This window comes from Ambystoma mexicanum, chromosome 10 (assembly GCF_040938575.1).
Source record: "Ambystoma mexicanum isolate Mex_15411 chromosome 10, UKY_AmexF1_1, whole genome shotgun sequence".
NCBI classification, from domain to species: Eukaryota; Metazoa; Chordata; class Amphibia; order Caudata; family Ambystomatidae; genus Ambystoma; species Ambystoma mexicanum.
Window position 1 is genome coordinate 1,572,766,660 of NC_090932.1, and position 15,366 is coordinate 1,572,782,025.

The window sequence follows — 15,366 nt, forward strand, 5'->3', positions numbered from 1 at the left end:
CCTATTAATATCCAGCAGCAGGAGACCCTGCTTTCTTTCAATGTCTTCTGTGCCCCCCCACCAGTTCCTGCAGAGTCTGGGGACTCACAATATTGCTGGAACCGGTACTGAAATCTCCCCCCAAAAAAGTAGCCCTCTGAACCTCTACCCACAAGGTCCCATTGGCCAACACTTGTGCATGTTTAATATTGGGACAACTGCTGCATCAGGACCAGTATCTCTAGTGATCAATTGGCGGTAAGCTTCATTTCCTATTAAAAAGAAAAGAGGCAGTTGTGGAGCAAAAGGTCCTGATACTTCCTAAGACTCAACAAGCTACAAGAGCACATTTCAGCCCCAGCTGGACTAAACCTCCAGTGAACGTGCAAACACCAAAGACTCTGCTATCACCTCAGAACAGGCTTCTAAATGTTATACATGCTTGTTAAGTGTGTTTACAAGTTCTTACCAGCAATACAGAACTCCCTTTTTGACACAATAGCCTGTTGTACTATATTTCTTTTATCAGCCATCACTCTGGAGAAGTGTGCCTCAGCTGCTCAACCCTATCTACACTAAGGGGACTAAGAACACAAAGAGTACATCGAGTTTGCTTAAAATGAGGGTGGTGGTGTGAGAAACCAGAAGGTGTCTCACCCGCTAGTCCCCGGGGGTCTCTCTCTGAGGTGGCCAGGGCACAGCCATCACCTTTGGATCCAAACCCTGGGGGTGGACCAGTGCAGGAGGATCACCTGGATGAGGCATCTTTGGGGAGTGGAAGTGGGACACCTGATGGGGCAAGGTCAGGCAATTACTGGTAATCACTCACACCTGACTGCCATTAGACTTCCCTACACTGATAAAAGGCGGAGCATGAGAGCACACTCTGAGTGATACAAAGCACACAAAGTAACAGTATTTAAATGACGGCAGCTGAACGAGGGAAAAAAAAGACAGCAAACCAGGAAGGGTGAGCAAGGACAGAAATACCCTTGACCTGTCAGGTGAGAAACAGTTGCTTTCCAGAACCCTTCAGATTAGAAAGGGTAAGGTCAGGAAACCAGACTGAAGAATCCTGCATTGTGTGTTGGAGATAGCCAGGGCCCCCCTGCACGGCTGACTGAGTCGGGGAGGAACAGCAGCTGCTGTGGGACCGTCCGTGGCTCCAAAATCAAAGCAGCGCCAGAGAGATCAACACAGCCGGTGAGTTGTTCTTTATGTCAGCAAGGATACCATGGAGACCGATGCAAGACCGGTCTGTGTCGGAGTCAAAGTTGCAAGCGCCAAACATTGTATAAAGAGCGCAAGAACAGAGATTGGTAATGCGTGTGATGAAAGATGTGAGGAAAGCTTAATTACTGACAGATGTTTGAACATTTACGGGGAAAGATACAATACCAATGACATAGTGGTCCGGCACCACGAGGGTGCTCAAGCGAAGGTCTCGACGGTATCCAGCCAAGAAGTGGCAGATACGAAAGTAGAAGATTTTAAAGAAAATTGTGTGAAGTGAATCGAAATGGTCCTGCAACGGTTTAAGCAAAACCCATCTCACATGCGAAAGTAAGGTAGAAAGTGAGAATACATGGCCCCAGCCCAAACGAGGGAGACCAATTGTGAACATTGTGCTAAAGGGGTCCGTGCCCGAACGAGGGGGATTCATGGTCCGAGCCCGATCGAGGGAGACCAGTTGTGAACATTGTGGTAAAAAGGAGTCTGAGCCTGAAGGAGGGAGACCCATGATGAACACTGGAAGCGAGAACTTGTGATTGTGAAAATCCTGATAAAAAAGGAACTTTAGTGCTTGTTTTTTAGGACAGGCCCTCAGTAAGATTCTGTTACTGGGAAAAAGGCTTTGGCAGAAGGCCCTGTTACATAGGCTTTGAACTGTATCCTCGTGGCAGAGAAGCCAGAGCGTGTGCGAAGCTCAAACGTGCCGCCTTACCCCATGCTGAAAACGTGGGGCAGGGAAGCCAACTGCTCAACATCCTGACATATTATTTCTTGAACACTTTTCTTTTTTAATACACTATTGTCCAGCACCATTTGTATGTACAAGTAAGGATTGGCAATAGGTTTATTAGTATAGGCCCTTTTATTTTGACAGGGACTCGACTAGGACTGTATTATTATTATGTGATGGTCGTAGCTTGCTCCCATCCTTAGATAGGCATTCAACCAACCCAATGAAGATCAATAAACGCCCTTGAACTGTGATCACTTGTGTCCATCTCCACTGTTTGATACCATGCCTTCCTTACAGTGGGCATGAACCCAATGCTAATGAGATACCCCCTGACAGACCCTCACGATGGTCACTCTGGTATCTCAACACAATTACTAATTAGTTCTCAGGTGCCATCTGAAGGTGGTCAGATTTTGTGGTTGTCCGATTTTATGAGGAAAATCTCTCTAAATAAATGGGTCCATCCCTTGGCAGCACATCCCATCTGGCCAAAAATTCTTGCTAGAAGTGCAATGGATTTTAGGTTTCCATTATCAAGCTTTACACCACGAAATACACAAGCTTAATTCAGAACATCCATTGAGATGTTCACAAATCTACAACTTTGCATTTATTTATGTATTACATTTATGTAAATCCCAGGCCCGAGGATATCACAGCGTTTAGTAGAAAGAAGAGCATTTGAAGAAAGAAAGGGTCACATAGGACAGTCATATTGGTTGAACAGCCAGGTTTTTACAAGCTATTTTGAAGACTGAGTAAGCTTGTTCGTTTCTGATATGCAGCGGAAGGGGGCTCCAAAGGGTGGGCGATGTGAGACGGAAACGGACCTCTACTGCTCTTTTTGTTGTATCTCGGAGCGAGTAGCGAGATGCTGGTGGAGGACCATAGCGAGCGCACATGGTGTTTCAAAGCAACACGGTTATTAAGGTAGAGGCCAGCCTTTTTGTAGCTACAACTGTGTGCAATAGTGTTCCGAAGTCAATGTGGGCTTTGATGGGTAGCCAGTGCACCTCTCGTCTGATTTCTGAAATGTGGTCTGAACAGCGTAGGCCTATAGCAGTTTTTGTAGTTTAGCCAGGTTAGTTACTGAGATGCCCATGAGCAGTACATTGCAGTAATCCAATTTGCAGATGAGGGCCCTAGCGAGCGTAAGGCAGTTGCTCAGGGAGAGGAATTGTCTGCTCAGGAAGAGTGTGGGCTGTGGCGGAGGCCAGTGCATTCATATGTTTTGTCATGGTCAGTTCTGCTTCAAAATGCATGCCCAGAGTTTTAACATGTTTCAGGTCTGAAATTGTAGAAGGTGGAAAAGGCTTTGTCACGGACCAAAGTGCAGGTTTTCATTGACACAGTAGGACCACTATAGATCCTAAGCCAACAGCTGATCTAGCAGTGACAACATGTGAAGCTACACAAATTGGCGTTGTCCCTATTTATCCTAAGGTAACAGCTCACTCTAGCAGTGACAACAGGGGAAGCTACTGCATTGGACAAACATACATCTGGCCTTTTATTAAATTGTTAGATAACTCTGTGATCCCCGGTCACCTTGGAGACATGGCTCAAAGGCCAGATAAGACTAGAAACTCATCTTTACTGTGGTTTAATGGTGTTTTGATCCAATGTGAGACAAAATGATAAATGTGATAAGAGTACAACTCTACTAAAAGGTCAGGATTGGCCAGATGTCACAATGAATTGAACGTTCTGTAACAACTCGTTCAGGAAGGCTTTTCAGCCTACTGTTTCAGCCCACAAGAGGTCATTCAACAAAGTCTCTGTACAAAGTCTCTAGGTTTTCACAGTACCCCCGTCTTGTATTCTTCCAGGGATCTTTGCAAACATAGTGGTGGTCTCAAGGGGATGTCTACCATGCTATTCCTTCTGGTCTTCCGTTATTTGGTCTTTCGACTCCCCTGTAGATGGTCTCCTTTCTGGCAAGAAGGAAAATTATGCTTTTCATCGAGGGCCCCCATCCAAAGGGATGAGGGTCTGGGGCAGATGCTGCGTTACTTCCCAAAGCCTCTGATGAGAGTCTAGATGAATTGGAGGTCGAGAGGGTGGCCACCTGTTTGGTCTCTACCAACCAGCTTGCAACTTCTAGATCCAATGACCACCAGCCTGTGCTCACGTCCCTCCTCAGCAACTAATCATGTGTTAATTCCTATTAAACCGCTTTCTGGCTTCTCCCTCAGATCTCCTATGACTTCACAGGCATAACCTCAAATGGCCACATGTTTGTTCCTTCTCACATCCCAGGATCACCCCTCATGAACTCCAGACTCATGACTAGGCCTCTTCTTAACTTCCTTACTCTCCTCGCTGTCTTAGCTTTTAACTACCGCCAGATACTCCTCTTTCACCACTTGCACAAGCTGCATTTGCTTCTTATTTTCAGCCCCCCTGCAGGCTCTTGTCCAATCTTCTCCTTATAAATTCTTTGGCTTTCCGAGACTATCTTGTCACAATAATCCTTTTTCTTAACTCCAAACCCAACCACGCCCTCGTCAGTCTTCTTCCTGATTGTACCCAGGTTTTCCACTAACCCACAGCTTGCTAATTCATTAATTCATAACTCATTCTCTCTTTCCTCCAATTTGTAAGGGTGCACAAGGAGGATGACAAAAAAGTTAGCATGTTTGAGGCTAAAGACTTATTGAAGAGGAAAGAAAATAACACCTTACAATCCTCATTTCTAAGAGGGGTTTCCCTACCTCAACCAAAGAGATAAAGTGACTGTCAGGATGACTGTCAACTCAAAAGTGTCAACAATCCGGTGTCAGGAAAAACCTGATTTCTCTCCCTTACGCTAGAAACTAAAGAATAAGGCAGTACTGTTCTGGTCCCAAGAGAATGACTCCCTTCTCCTGGGTTGGGGTTCTAGGTTTATACCAAAATAAATCCCAAATCTTAGAAGTCTTGTGTCTCCACACGTTATAAGGGGGAATGACTTCCTTCCCCTGATGGTAAAGTTCCAAACAATACTTTTGTGGTTCTTCTTGGGCCAGGAGAATGTCTCCCTTCTCCGGCTGTTTTGTTATCAGTTCCTTACAACCAGGGGGAATGACTCCCTTGCCCTGGTCTTCATTTGGCTTCACATCTACAACACCCAATTCTAAGTGTTAGGAAGGTCCACAATCTTAGCTTCTCTTCTTTCATATGTCTCTCATGGCCCACTACCTGGCCAAGTACTGTGACGAAGAAGATGACTACTACTTCTATGCTTTGGGTCCCAGACCCTGGTTTCTCCTCTTCTTTGAACTAGCACACTTGGTTCACTTCCCTGCCAAGTAGCCTCCTTTGGCTGTCAGCTGACTTATTTCCGCCACTGTCATAAGGGACTCTCCCTCTCAAGTTTCCCTGCGGCTGTGCAATGGGGTTCCCCGCTGCCGTGTGCGTTCCTTCCTCATCTCAACAATGCTGTGCACAGGTCTGCTCCCGCAGCACCTCCGATCATCAGAGGCGGCGGACTAACAGCGTCCTCTTGGAGCTCTCTCCCTTCAGATCAGCGGCGCCTGTTTGAATCGCCCCCGTTCGGTGTGCAGCACACCTGCAGTCTCTCGCGGCTGCCAGAGACAAAGTCCATTGTCGATCTTTATACAATGTTGTCAGCATTGTCTGGGCCCATTGTATAAGTCCTTTGTCTCTTTCACAGGTTCTATCTTCATTGCTCCACAGATCCACCTTGTCCTAGTAGTTCCTGTCGCCGTTCTTCATGTCAGCACTTTCAAGAACCTTGAGGTACTCTGCCTTAGAACAGTACATGGGTCTAATGTCTACAAAGAGGTTAGCAGAGGAAGGCGGGCTAGAGTATGTGGGGGTGTGATCCCACAAGGACTGTAGCCTAGGTGGTTGTGCTTATCCCCAGAGGGGGTATGCGAGGGGAAGATTGCCTCCCCAGGAGATTCTCCCACATAATGTCACCCCCAGGGGGGCTATTGGGTACGGCTTCACCTCCCTAGCCTCAAGGGAAAGGATTCCCCTTCGGGGGGAAGTGACGATATGTAGTGAATAGTCACAAATTACTTTACCACCTTCCATCAATTGTTGTTTTGTTCCCTTGCACATGCCTAATGTTTCTTTAGTCTTCGTCACCCCTTTCAGCCCCTTCCTCCTTAGGAAATATTTATTTCACCCTTACTCCACCACTTTGGGCAACCTCTCCTGTACTGGTTACAGCACAATCTTGTTTCTTCACTACTTCATTGGCTCCCGTACTACTGCAATCTTTCTTCTCAATACACATCCTTTCTTTACTTCTTTCCTTACTAATGTCCTCAGCTTGTCCCTGGGCATCACCAATTTCCTGTCTCTCATCCCTTCCTGCCTGCTGACTTCCTTCTCTCTCTTTGGCCACCCCTCGCAACCTACTTGCCTCCTGCTCTACTTGATTCTTTCCACAGTCACCTGGATATCTCCTTGAGTCTCCTCTCAAAACTTCAGCTTCTGCTCTTTCCACCACCTGTTTCCAAATTGACTCCCAAACTTCTGTCTCCTGAGGTGGACCTTATATAGCCTGGTATCCACTCCCCTTCGACCGAGCTCTGGTTAAGGACCTGCAATTTTACTGGGTTTTTTGATCTGGTCAGGTATTGGCTGCTCAGGATTAGGATGTCTATTTTAGGTATGTTTACTTGAAGCATTTAGGTGTTTCTTGTAGCATGGACCAAGGCTCTAAAAAGACCAATCCACAATCTTTGCTGCACATCGATCTCTGCTGCACTTTGTCACAAGTGCCTGGCTAGAAAAGTAGAGTCAAATCCTCTCTCACACATGCCACAACTGTGTAAGCCAGCCTCTTGTATTATCCTTGTGCATGCTATGTGGCTGACCCTTGCCGAAGCGGCTTGGAGATGTGTGCATGGCCATGGGATCCTCCCCCTTCTGCCACAGGGTCCATCATGATAATGATGTGTTATTTATATAGCGCCTTAATCCAAGGCGCTTTACAGAGCACATCATTACATACAATATCAGCCAACCGAAATTGGTACTTATTTATCGACCTCGGAAGGATGAAAGGCTGAGTTGGCCTTGCCGGGATTCGAACCTGCGACCTGCAGATCACGCTCAGATCGCAGCAGCGAGTGCTCAACCAACTGGCCGAATTACAAAGCAGGGGAGTTAATCACCTTCCACACCACTATAATTCTCATTGATCCAGGTACCCAACCCTGCCTGTACTGAAATTCTACCATCAAGATCTGAACCTCAGGATTTCAGACACTATGAAAACAATCCTAGCACAAGAATAATTCCACCACCTTGTAGAGTTTATGTGGTGAGAGTAGATTAGTCAAGAAAGTCAGCACTTGCCTCACTCCAAACGGGACAGCCAGGCTTTCCCAAATACACTGATTGGCCATAAAAACAACCCATACCAGCTGAAATTAAAGTGCAAGATGAATTAACATCTCCTTTTGCTCATAAAAGTGCAGTCTGGCAGAAACAACCACCAATGTGGAGGTGTTGTAACCACATGCCCATTTCTGCTATGAAAAGTGTGACCAGCCAAATGCAATACAACTAAAGACCTTTAAGCACTAATGTGCAAATCATTTTGGGAAACTTGCTTTTCTCGGGTTATAAACGTCAACAGGGTTCCAAGAGTATTGGGCTAAAAGTGCCTCATTGGCTTCTGCATCACTACCCTGTCCCGTTTGGATATGTGGGAGGTGGAGACCTTGTTGGTTAGCTGTGTCAAATCTATGACCACCTTGGTTAGTGCACAGCAATATTGCCTGTGTTATCAAAGACCCAGTGATTGAATGGTTAACCACCAGATCACACCGTCCCCAATGATTAGAGCACCTCCCTGTGCTGTCTGTATAGAGAACAGGGGGACTGTACCGTCCGGCGTGGCCTGATGACGGCGTTTTTTACATTTGGCGTACTCGTGGTCAATCGGAGTGGCTGTGTAAGGTGGAGATTTCAGACCTGGCCCAGAGGAGGATGGTAGAGAAGTCCCGGGGCCTGGCAGGGTCCCTGCTGAAGAGTGAGAATCTTCATCCAGCATGCACACCTTGTCCCTGCAGAGAAATGGCGAACAGGGGCATTAGAGAGGAAAATAAGAGAGCAATATAATACATGAAAGTGTATTTAAATAAAGCTAAATTACAATGACAAAGTTACACACTTGTAACAAAGGTTTTTCAGCATGGTTATCTCCTACAGAATCTAATGCTTCCAATATAACCAGCTGTGAAGGAGCACACATAGCATAGCAACATCATTTTTTAAAAAACTTTTTCAAGAAGATATTTTGTTATAGACTTTGGCCATTAAATGGTTTTACGGTCTTACCCTTCCTTCCTAACATACAGCATCCTCAGTTTCCTTCCAGATGAAGGAAATGTAATGAGGTCAAAAGATTCCTCAGGACCCTTTGTTTGGTGGTGTGAGTACGCTTGCTGACATTGAAAAACAAGAAACCATAGCTTCTGTTGGCGTACAACAAATGAGATAAAGGCAAACCCAATTATAACTTTAAATAAAGACGTGCCCACACAGAGGGATAGCTGTGACAGGGCCAGAGATCTGTAAGGTGGGGTAGGGACCCCCCAGCCCGGAATGGGGCCCTACCAGCAGTACCGAAAGTCATTCCCCGGAGGCGGGGTGTGGTAGGTGGGAGGGATCCAGTCCCTACTCCTTCCCCCTGTTCCTAGTTGCATGACAGTATCACTGTCCATCATCTCTTGCATGCACAACCCCATTTTGGCCAGTGTCTTTGTCTTAGTCTTGTAGATTCCACACCTGCAGCCGCCATAATGGAACATCCAGCCAGCAAGCAGATAAAACGAACCATAACAAACAGAAGGAAAAACAAGATATGCAACAGCCTGAACAATGTAAGCCACTATGCGACCAACCTCAGTAGGAACCTAACAGTGAGTCTGAGCACAGTGTTTTCCAGGCAAAACCACCCACTAGGAGACAACGACCCGCACCAGCATGATGCCAGCACATGTCAGGGCACAGTGCACTCGGTGGGACTGACATGGACAAATAATTTGCGCTCACATGTTGGGGGACCACAGAGCGGCACTCTCGCCAAGCCGTTATCCATAAAATGCTGGGAGACCCTCACACTAACTGGAACATCAACTGTTGCGGTTAGCCATTGAGGGGACCAGCAGTGCTGCGGATGAGAAAGGGGCAGGGCTTAAGAACCTTTTTGAATGTTTGCACAATGTTAACACCTACCTGGGAAAGGGCAGTTAGCGGTTGGACTGGGGAAAAATCAAAAGAAGCTAGACAATAGAGGGTTGAGGGAAGGATAAAATGGAATACAAGAAATCAGAAAATGTGGCTTGGTCAGGTAAGGTCCCGGGAGGAGCAAGAGGAAAAATAGACCAGGTACAGGAAGGATGGAGTGGAAAGGGTGAAGTATTGGTTGGAAGAAAGTGGCATTGGTGTTTGAGTGTGCGTGAAAGGTTTGCGAGTGAGGTTAGTAAGGAGAGAGCAGAGTGAAAGAAAGGTGATTGGGTTAGTGAAAGGAGGGTGACTGAGGCAGAGGGTGGAGGGGAGTAGCAGCAGTGTGGAGAGAGTAGAAGTAATGTGTAGAGGGGACTAGTAGTGATGAGTAAGAGATAATAGAGAGAGAGTTGTATGGAGGGACAGAAGAGGACGTGTCGGAGAGAGAGAGAGAGAAGAGACGGTAGGTGGAGTAGGGGGAGGAGATAAGCGAGGGTGACAGCTAGAGCTAGGGAGAGGAATAGTCAGGTGTGTAAGGGTAAGATCAAGTGGGGCCCGAGTGTCTGAAAGGTAAAAAATCCATAACTCAAGTCATCTTGAAGACTTCAGTAAATGAGACATTCTGTCTTTAGGCCATCACCCTTAGAGAAGACAGATGTTCGACAGCAGTGGTTACCAGTCTCGAGCTACCATCCCAGGGTTGAGGGATGCTTGGGTTAGGAAGGGAACGCCCGTCTAGACAGGATAGGGAGGGAATGCCATTAGAGAGCACCTTGACTACAACACCAATAAAGACCCTTGAACTGTCTTCAAGTGTTGGTGTGCTCTTGGGGACATCTGTGACAGATTATTTACTTTATATACAAACTTGACATTGAAGAGCATCTTGTTTACCTGGGTTTCCCCATCTTTAAAAAAACAGACGATATGGAAATCTTCGTTAGAATATGGGATAAATCATTGTTTTCAGCGTAAATGATTTGCATTAGCACTTGTTACGGTCGATGCTCACTCCGGACTGTAAATAACTTCTATAAACTGAACGTTTTTCAATCAATAGTTTATGGCCTATAAGTCCTACTAGAAGACTGAAGTTGGATGTTTAAACTTGAGAGACTTATTTGGGTGGGAGTTTTAGGTCTACTTAATAACACCACTAATGGGGTTATTAGCTATGAAGTAAGCCTCCTTACCTTGCAATCTTTTGTTAAATGGAAGTTATTACAAGTGTATGGTAAAACCTTAAACCCCACAAGTAATTCTTTATATGAAGATCTTAAAACTTTACTGGCTGGGAAGAGAACAACAGTTGTCAAACATTTAGCTAAGAAATGCAGAGACATACGTCCGACAATAAATGATTCTGATATTTAGTTGGTGGGAATCTGCTAATTAAACCGAAACTATGGAATTGTGATTGGTGCAACACCAGGGAACAGAATTTGTCTTCCAAATTACATCGAGACTTAAACCAGGAAGAAAGAACAGATGGGGGGGATATTCCAGGTTACTCATGTAGGTTTCCTAACATGAAACACTGTTACTATTTCATGAGATTTCATTTAAACCCATTACACATGAAATATAATGTATTAGATCCAAGACACCTAGACATACTCACTTTTGCTGTATCTGTAAAAATGTGGATATTATTGAAACTTTGAATCATCTATTACTGTTTTATTCTTGAACATAAGGTTTAAGGGAATTACAGGATTACTAGTTTTGATTATGATGTAAGTGGCATCATCTTCAATTCAATTTGGGTTTTGTGTCCGATCTGGAATCAATTGTCATTATCCTAGACTATAATTGGATTTATTTCCAATTGTCAGATGGAGGTTATATGTAATTAATTGTTGATAACATTGTTTTTATATGTGTTGTACTTTTATATTAACTTGTTCTGAACGTATTTTATTAAATCAATGCACAGTAAAAAAAAAGCAACATTTATTAGGCCTTAAAGGAAAAAAAATTATGAAGGCATCCTCCCATCTAATCACCTTGGATCTTCCTCTCAGGTGGCCATCTCTTTTGAATTCCGACTCTGGGGGTGGATATGCAAGGGAGGATCACCTGTGTGAAGGGACCTCAGGGAGTGGAGAAAAGTTGCCTTTAGGTGAGGCATGTTATCCCTTTTTCCCTTGTCAAAGTACCACCTTCCCTCCCCTAAACTTCAAAGATTATTACCACTCTTAACCAATGGCGCACACACTCCAACTGTCTCCCATTCAGGTCCCTTTAAGACTGGGATGGAGAAGAGGTGACTAGGAGCAATGCACACTTCCCCTTGTAAACACTACTTTGGTACTGGGACGAGGAAGAGGACTGTAGTACACCATTCTAAAGGTCAGGCATGTCCCAGTGGTAATTGTAGTCAGGCAAAGGACATTCACCTGCAGCACCTTGAGAGGTCACAAGTGCTTATAAAAATTGACCCACATGCAAGAGAGGAACCACCTAGGAAACCAGGGTTCTGTGAAGCAGTCTGGAGAGGAGGAGCCGGTGAAATGGACGGCAGGAGAGTGAGAAGGACGCTGAGGCTGGAGAGAGCTGCGAGTCAAGAGCCCTGCATAGTTCCGAGCTGCATGTCCCCAGCTGGAGCTTGGAGGACACAGAAATCTCCACTACGCTGTAGAAGGCAGCAAGAACATACAGAAGCGGCAAGCATGGCCCTCTGGTGATCCCGATGGGAGAGAAGGGAGCGAGCGAAAGCAGAAGAGGATCGCACAAGCAGCCGGAGGAGCTGCCGCATACCGGTGAGTGACTGGGTAAGATCACTCAGATCGGGGTGCTTTGGGGCTTAATAAGGTCCATAGAAGTGGCCGAACAAATGAACGCAAATAGTGAATGGGTCTGGAGACCATATGGACATTATAGAGTACTGAGAAAGTTGCCAAGTACTTAACAAGTATTGAATACCGAACTAAAGAAAAACTATCCGCAATATATGAAAATACCACATGAGTGAAGAGAAAGTGATGTGTATTTACGAATGGAACAAAAATAGGGAAACGCATTTTTGAACAATGTGAAAACACATAGCCAAGTGAAAACTGGTAACAAGAGTTGGTGAAGCATATGAAAGGTAAATGAAAAGCACTATTGGTTAGTGTGCAAATAAGGTGGTGACAAGGAACACACACCACAAAGTGACCTCTATGAAAGGCACCTGTTGGCAGAATCAAGAGACTGCTTTAAGGAAGGCATGGTATCAAGGATAGACAGACACAAGGGATCACAGTTCAAGGGTGTTTATTAAACTGAATGTGCATGTTGGAAAAATGACTAATCTAAACCTAAAACTAAGATGGGCAGAAATTACGACCATCAAATGAAAAATAAGGCAGTCCTAGTGGTGTCTTGTCAAATAAAAGGGTCTATACTAAAAAAAAAAAAAAACTATTGCCAGTCCTTATAACTAAATACAAAAAGAGTGTGGGATAAGGTTCACAAAAAAGAAAGAAGTGTTCACAAATAGGTCTCCCTTCCCCACATTTTTAGCACTGGACAAGGTGGAAGTCCTGAGCACAGCAGACGTTCGAGCTTTCCCAGCATGAGACAACAGTTGCGCTTTAGATATCAGGACCGTCGTTGGTTATGTTTATTTTCTTTTTTTTATAATAACTTTATTTAACAAGTGATATCAACATATAATACCTTGCATTAACAAATATCTTGTTCACAAGGGTCATCATAACATCACGCTTGACAATTAAAATATATATCTTGCAATTCTGAGTGTTTAAGGAACATCGAATACTTTGTGATTTGTCTATTTGTATCTCTCACGTTAGTGGTTTTTGTCCTGGGGTATGATCTGGGGTTGCCCTTTCCAAGAATGCGTCGTATGGGGCCCATATGTCCTTAGGTCTAGATGTGGAGACAATGGTTTGTATATATCCCTCCTCGTTTTCGTACGCATGTGTCAGCTCTTTGAGCCATTGACTGAGTGTAGGGGCCTCTTTAGCTTTACATTTCTTGGCAATTATACATCCAAGGTTAATTAGACTACAGGTTTTTATGCCCGCTTTGCCCATGTCACCCAGGAGGTATTTTAGCGGTTGGGATGTGGATGGGACATCCAACATGTCAGATAGTGTTTGTGAGACATGTTTCAAGAAGTCGGCGACTGGTCCACAACTCCACAGCATGTGGATCGTATCTGCAACTTTCGGTGTTTCATTTCGGAGAGGTTTGTATGCATTGTGGGTTGAATTTCGTAATGTGCCAGGGAGTGTAGTCAAGACTATTTAGGGTCTTACATTGAATAAAACCTAGTCTGGAGTTCAGCGATACTTCTTTAGTTAATGCACACATTTTTGGCCATTTTACCTCATCAATCTTTGTCCCAGTGCGTGTCTCCCATATTTCTCAGTTTAGGTTGTAATGGCATTTCTGTTTGTATTTTAGAATAAAGTCTCACTAGTAATCCTTTTCTGTTATTGTCTATGACTAATTCCATACATTCATTGGTTTCTGGTTCTTTCGGGCGAGATGGCTATTGTCTCCTTACGGCAGCTCTCATACGGTAGTATTGCAATATCTTTTTAGGGTTATCACCTAGTTTATCCTTGAGCTCGTTTATGGTGACAAAGCTGTGTTCAGGGAAGAGGTCTCCATGATGTAGTACTCTGCCAGGGTCCTATGCAGTTTGGATGTCGGCATCCTGAGAGGGAGGGAGATCTGGTGAGTCCCATAGCGGACAGGATAGGTGATATTAAGTTTCTTCATTATGTGCCTCCAGGCGTCTACTGTAGTGCGGAGCGGATCAAATGGGCAGTGGTAGGTTTTATATGAGCTTATAAGCGTGGATTTAACATTGTATGGTGCAGTGGATCTTTGTTCAATTTCCATTTGTGGGAATTTAATGTCGGGTGTAAACCATAATCCTGCATAGTGTGCCCGTGCAGCTAGATAGTACAGCGCAAAGTCGGGGCCGCCAGACCGCCACAGTGCTACAGTTCATTAAGGGATTCCCATTTTGCTCTGGTCGTTTTACCACCCCAAGCAAACCCCACCACAAGGCTACGGAGTGTGTCGAAATACTGTCGGTCTGGCCACATAGGTATGGTATCGAAGAGGTACAGCAATTTCGGGGAAACAATCATTTTCAGGACTGCTATTCTCCCAATCAGTTATATGGGAAATTTGCTCCAGAGAGTGAGCGTATGTTCCAGTGTAGATAAGTAGAGTGCATGGTTATGTTTGGGTAGAAGTTTGTATGACCTTGCAACCTGTACCCCTAGTACATACCCATTTCATGCAATGCAGCTGTGTGGGTTCGATGGTTTTATCATTAAGAGGGAAAATCTCAGATTTCGTGTCGTTTATTTTATAACCCGGATGTAAGGTTAAAGTATCAATCTCTGCTAATAAAGGTGCAATATTGACCTCGGGTCGTTTCAAATAGATTAGGGTGTCGTCGGCATAAAGTGAAATAATTTGCAGTGGCCCTTGTATATGTATGCCTCTGTGCCCATGGAATTCCCCGACTCTGCTTGCGAAGGGTTCGATAGTCAATGTGAATAGAATTGGGGAGAAGCCCAGTCTAGTTCCTCTGTAGAGTCTAATGATGTTTGAATAGTTTGTTTAGTGCGAATCCTGGACTTTGAGTCTATATGTAGTAATTTAACAAATTTACAGAACTCCCCGCCCATCCCCATGTGTTGTAAGACCCCAAATAGGAAAGTCCACGAGACAGAGTAGAATGTTTTCTCCACATCTAAAATCATAGCAGCTGCAGGGAGGTCAGGGTTTATTTGCGACATGGTGCAGAACAGTCGGTGTAAATTTAATGCTGTTGATCTACCCATTTTAAATACAGACTGGTCAGGGTGTACTAGGGTGCGCATATAGGGCATCAATCTATTGGCATAGGTCTTGGCAAAGATTTGAATGTCTGTGTTAATCAAAGATAAAGAGTGGTATGAGGCCATTTCATTTGCTAGTTTCCCAGGTTTGGTGAGTACCGTAATCACGGCTTCGGTGAGAGAAACTGGTAGTTTCCTGGACACACATGACTCCTCCCATACTTTAAGGAGTCTCGGGGCAAGGATATCTTTGTAGGTCTTATATAGTTCTATGTCTATGCCATCTGGACTGGGAGCTTTACTTGATGCTAGGGAGGCTATACCGTCTAGAATTTCATCTACTGTGATTGGGCTGTTCAGTTTCATATTAGCACCATTATCCAGCGTGGGCAATCTGGTTTGTGAAAGGTA

General features: G+C 44.7%; 1 protein-coding gene across 6 annotated transcripts in view; it reads right to left on the reverse strand.

Annotated features, from left to right (window-relative positions):
* CABIN1 (calcineurin binding protein 1) overlaps nt 1–15,366 on the reverse strand; it is a 1,968,820-nt gene that overhangs the window by 1,007,374 nt on the left and 946,080 nt on the right. For 3 of the 6 annotated variants that reach the window (XM_069619890.1, XM_069619891.1, XM_069619889.1), the window contains one exon: nt 7,883–7,974. In XM_069619890.1, coding sequence (XP_069475991.1) covers nt 7,883–7,974 — 92 coding nt within the window. Of the gene's footprint in view, nt 1–7,795; nt 7,975–15,366 lie in introns of all 6 variants that reach the window. The other 3 variants (XM_069619888.1, XM_069619886.1, XM_069619887.1) reach the window with 1 other exon arrangement.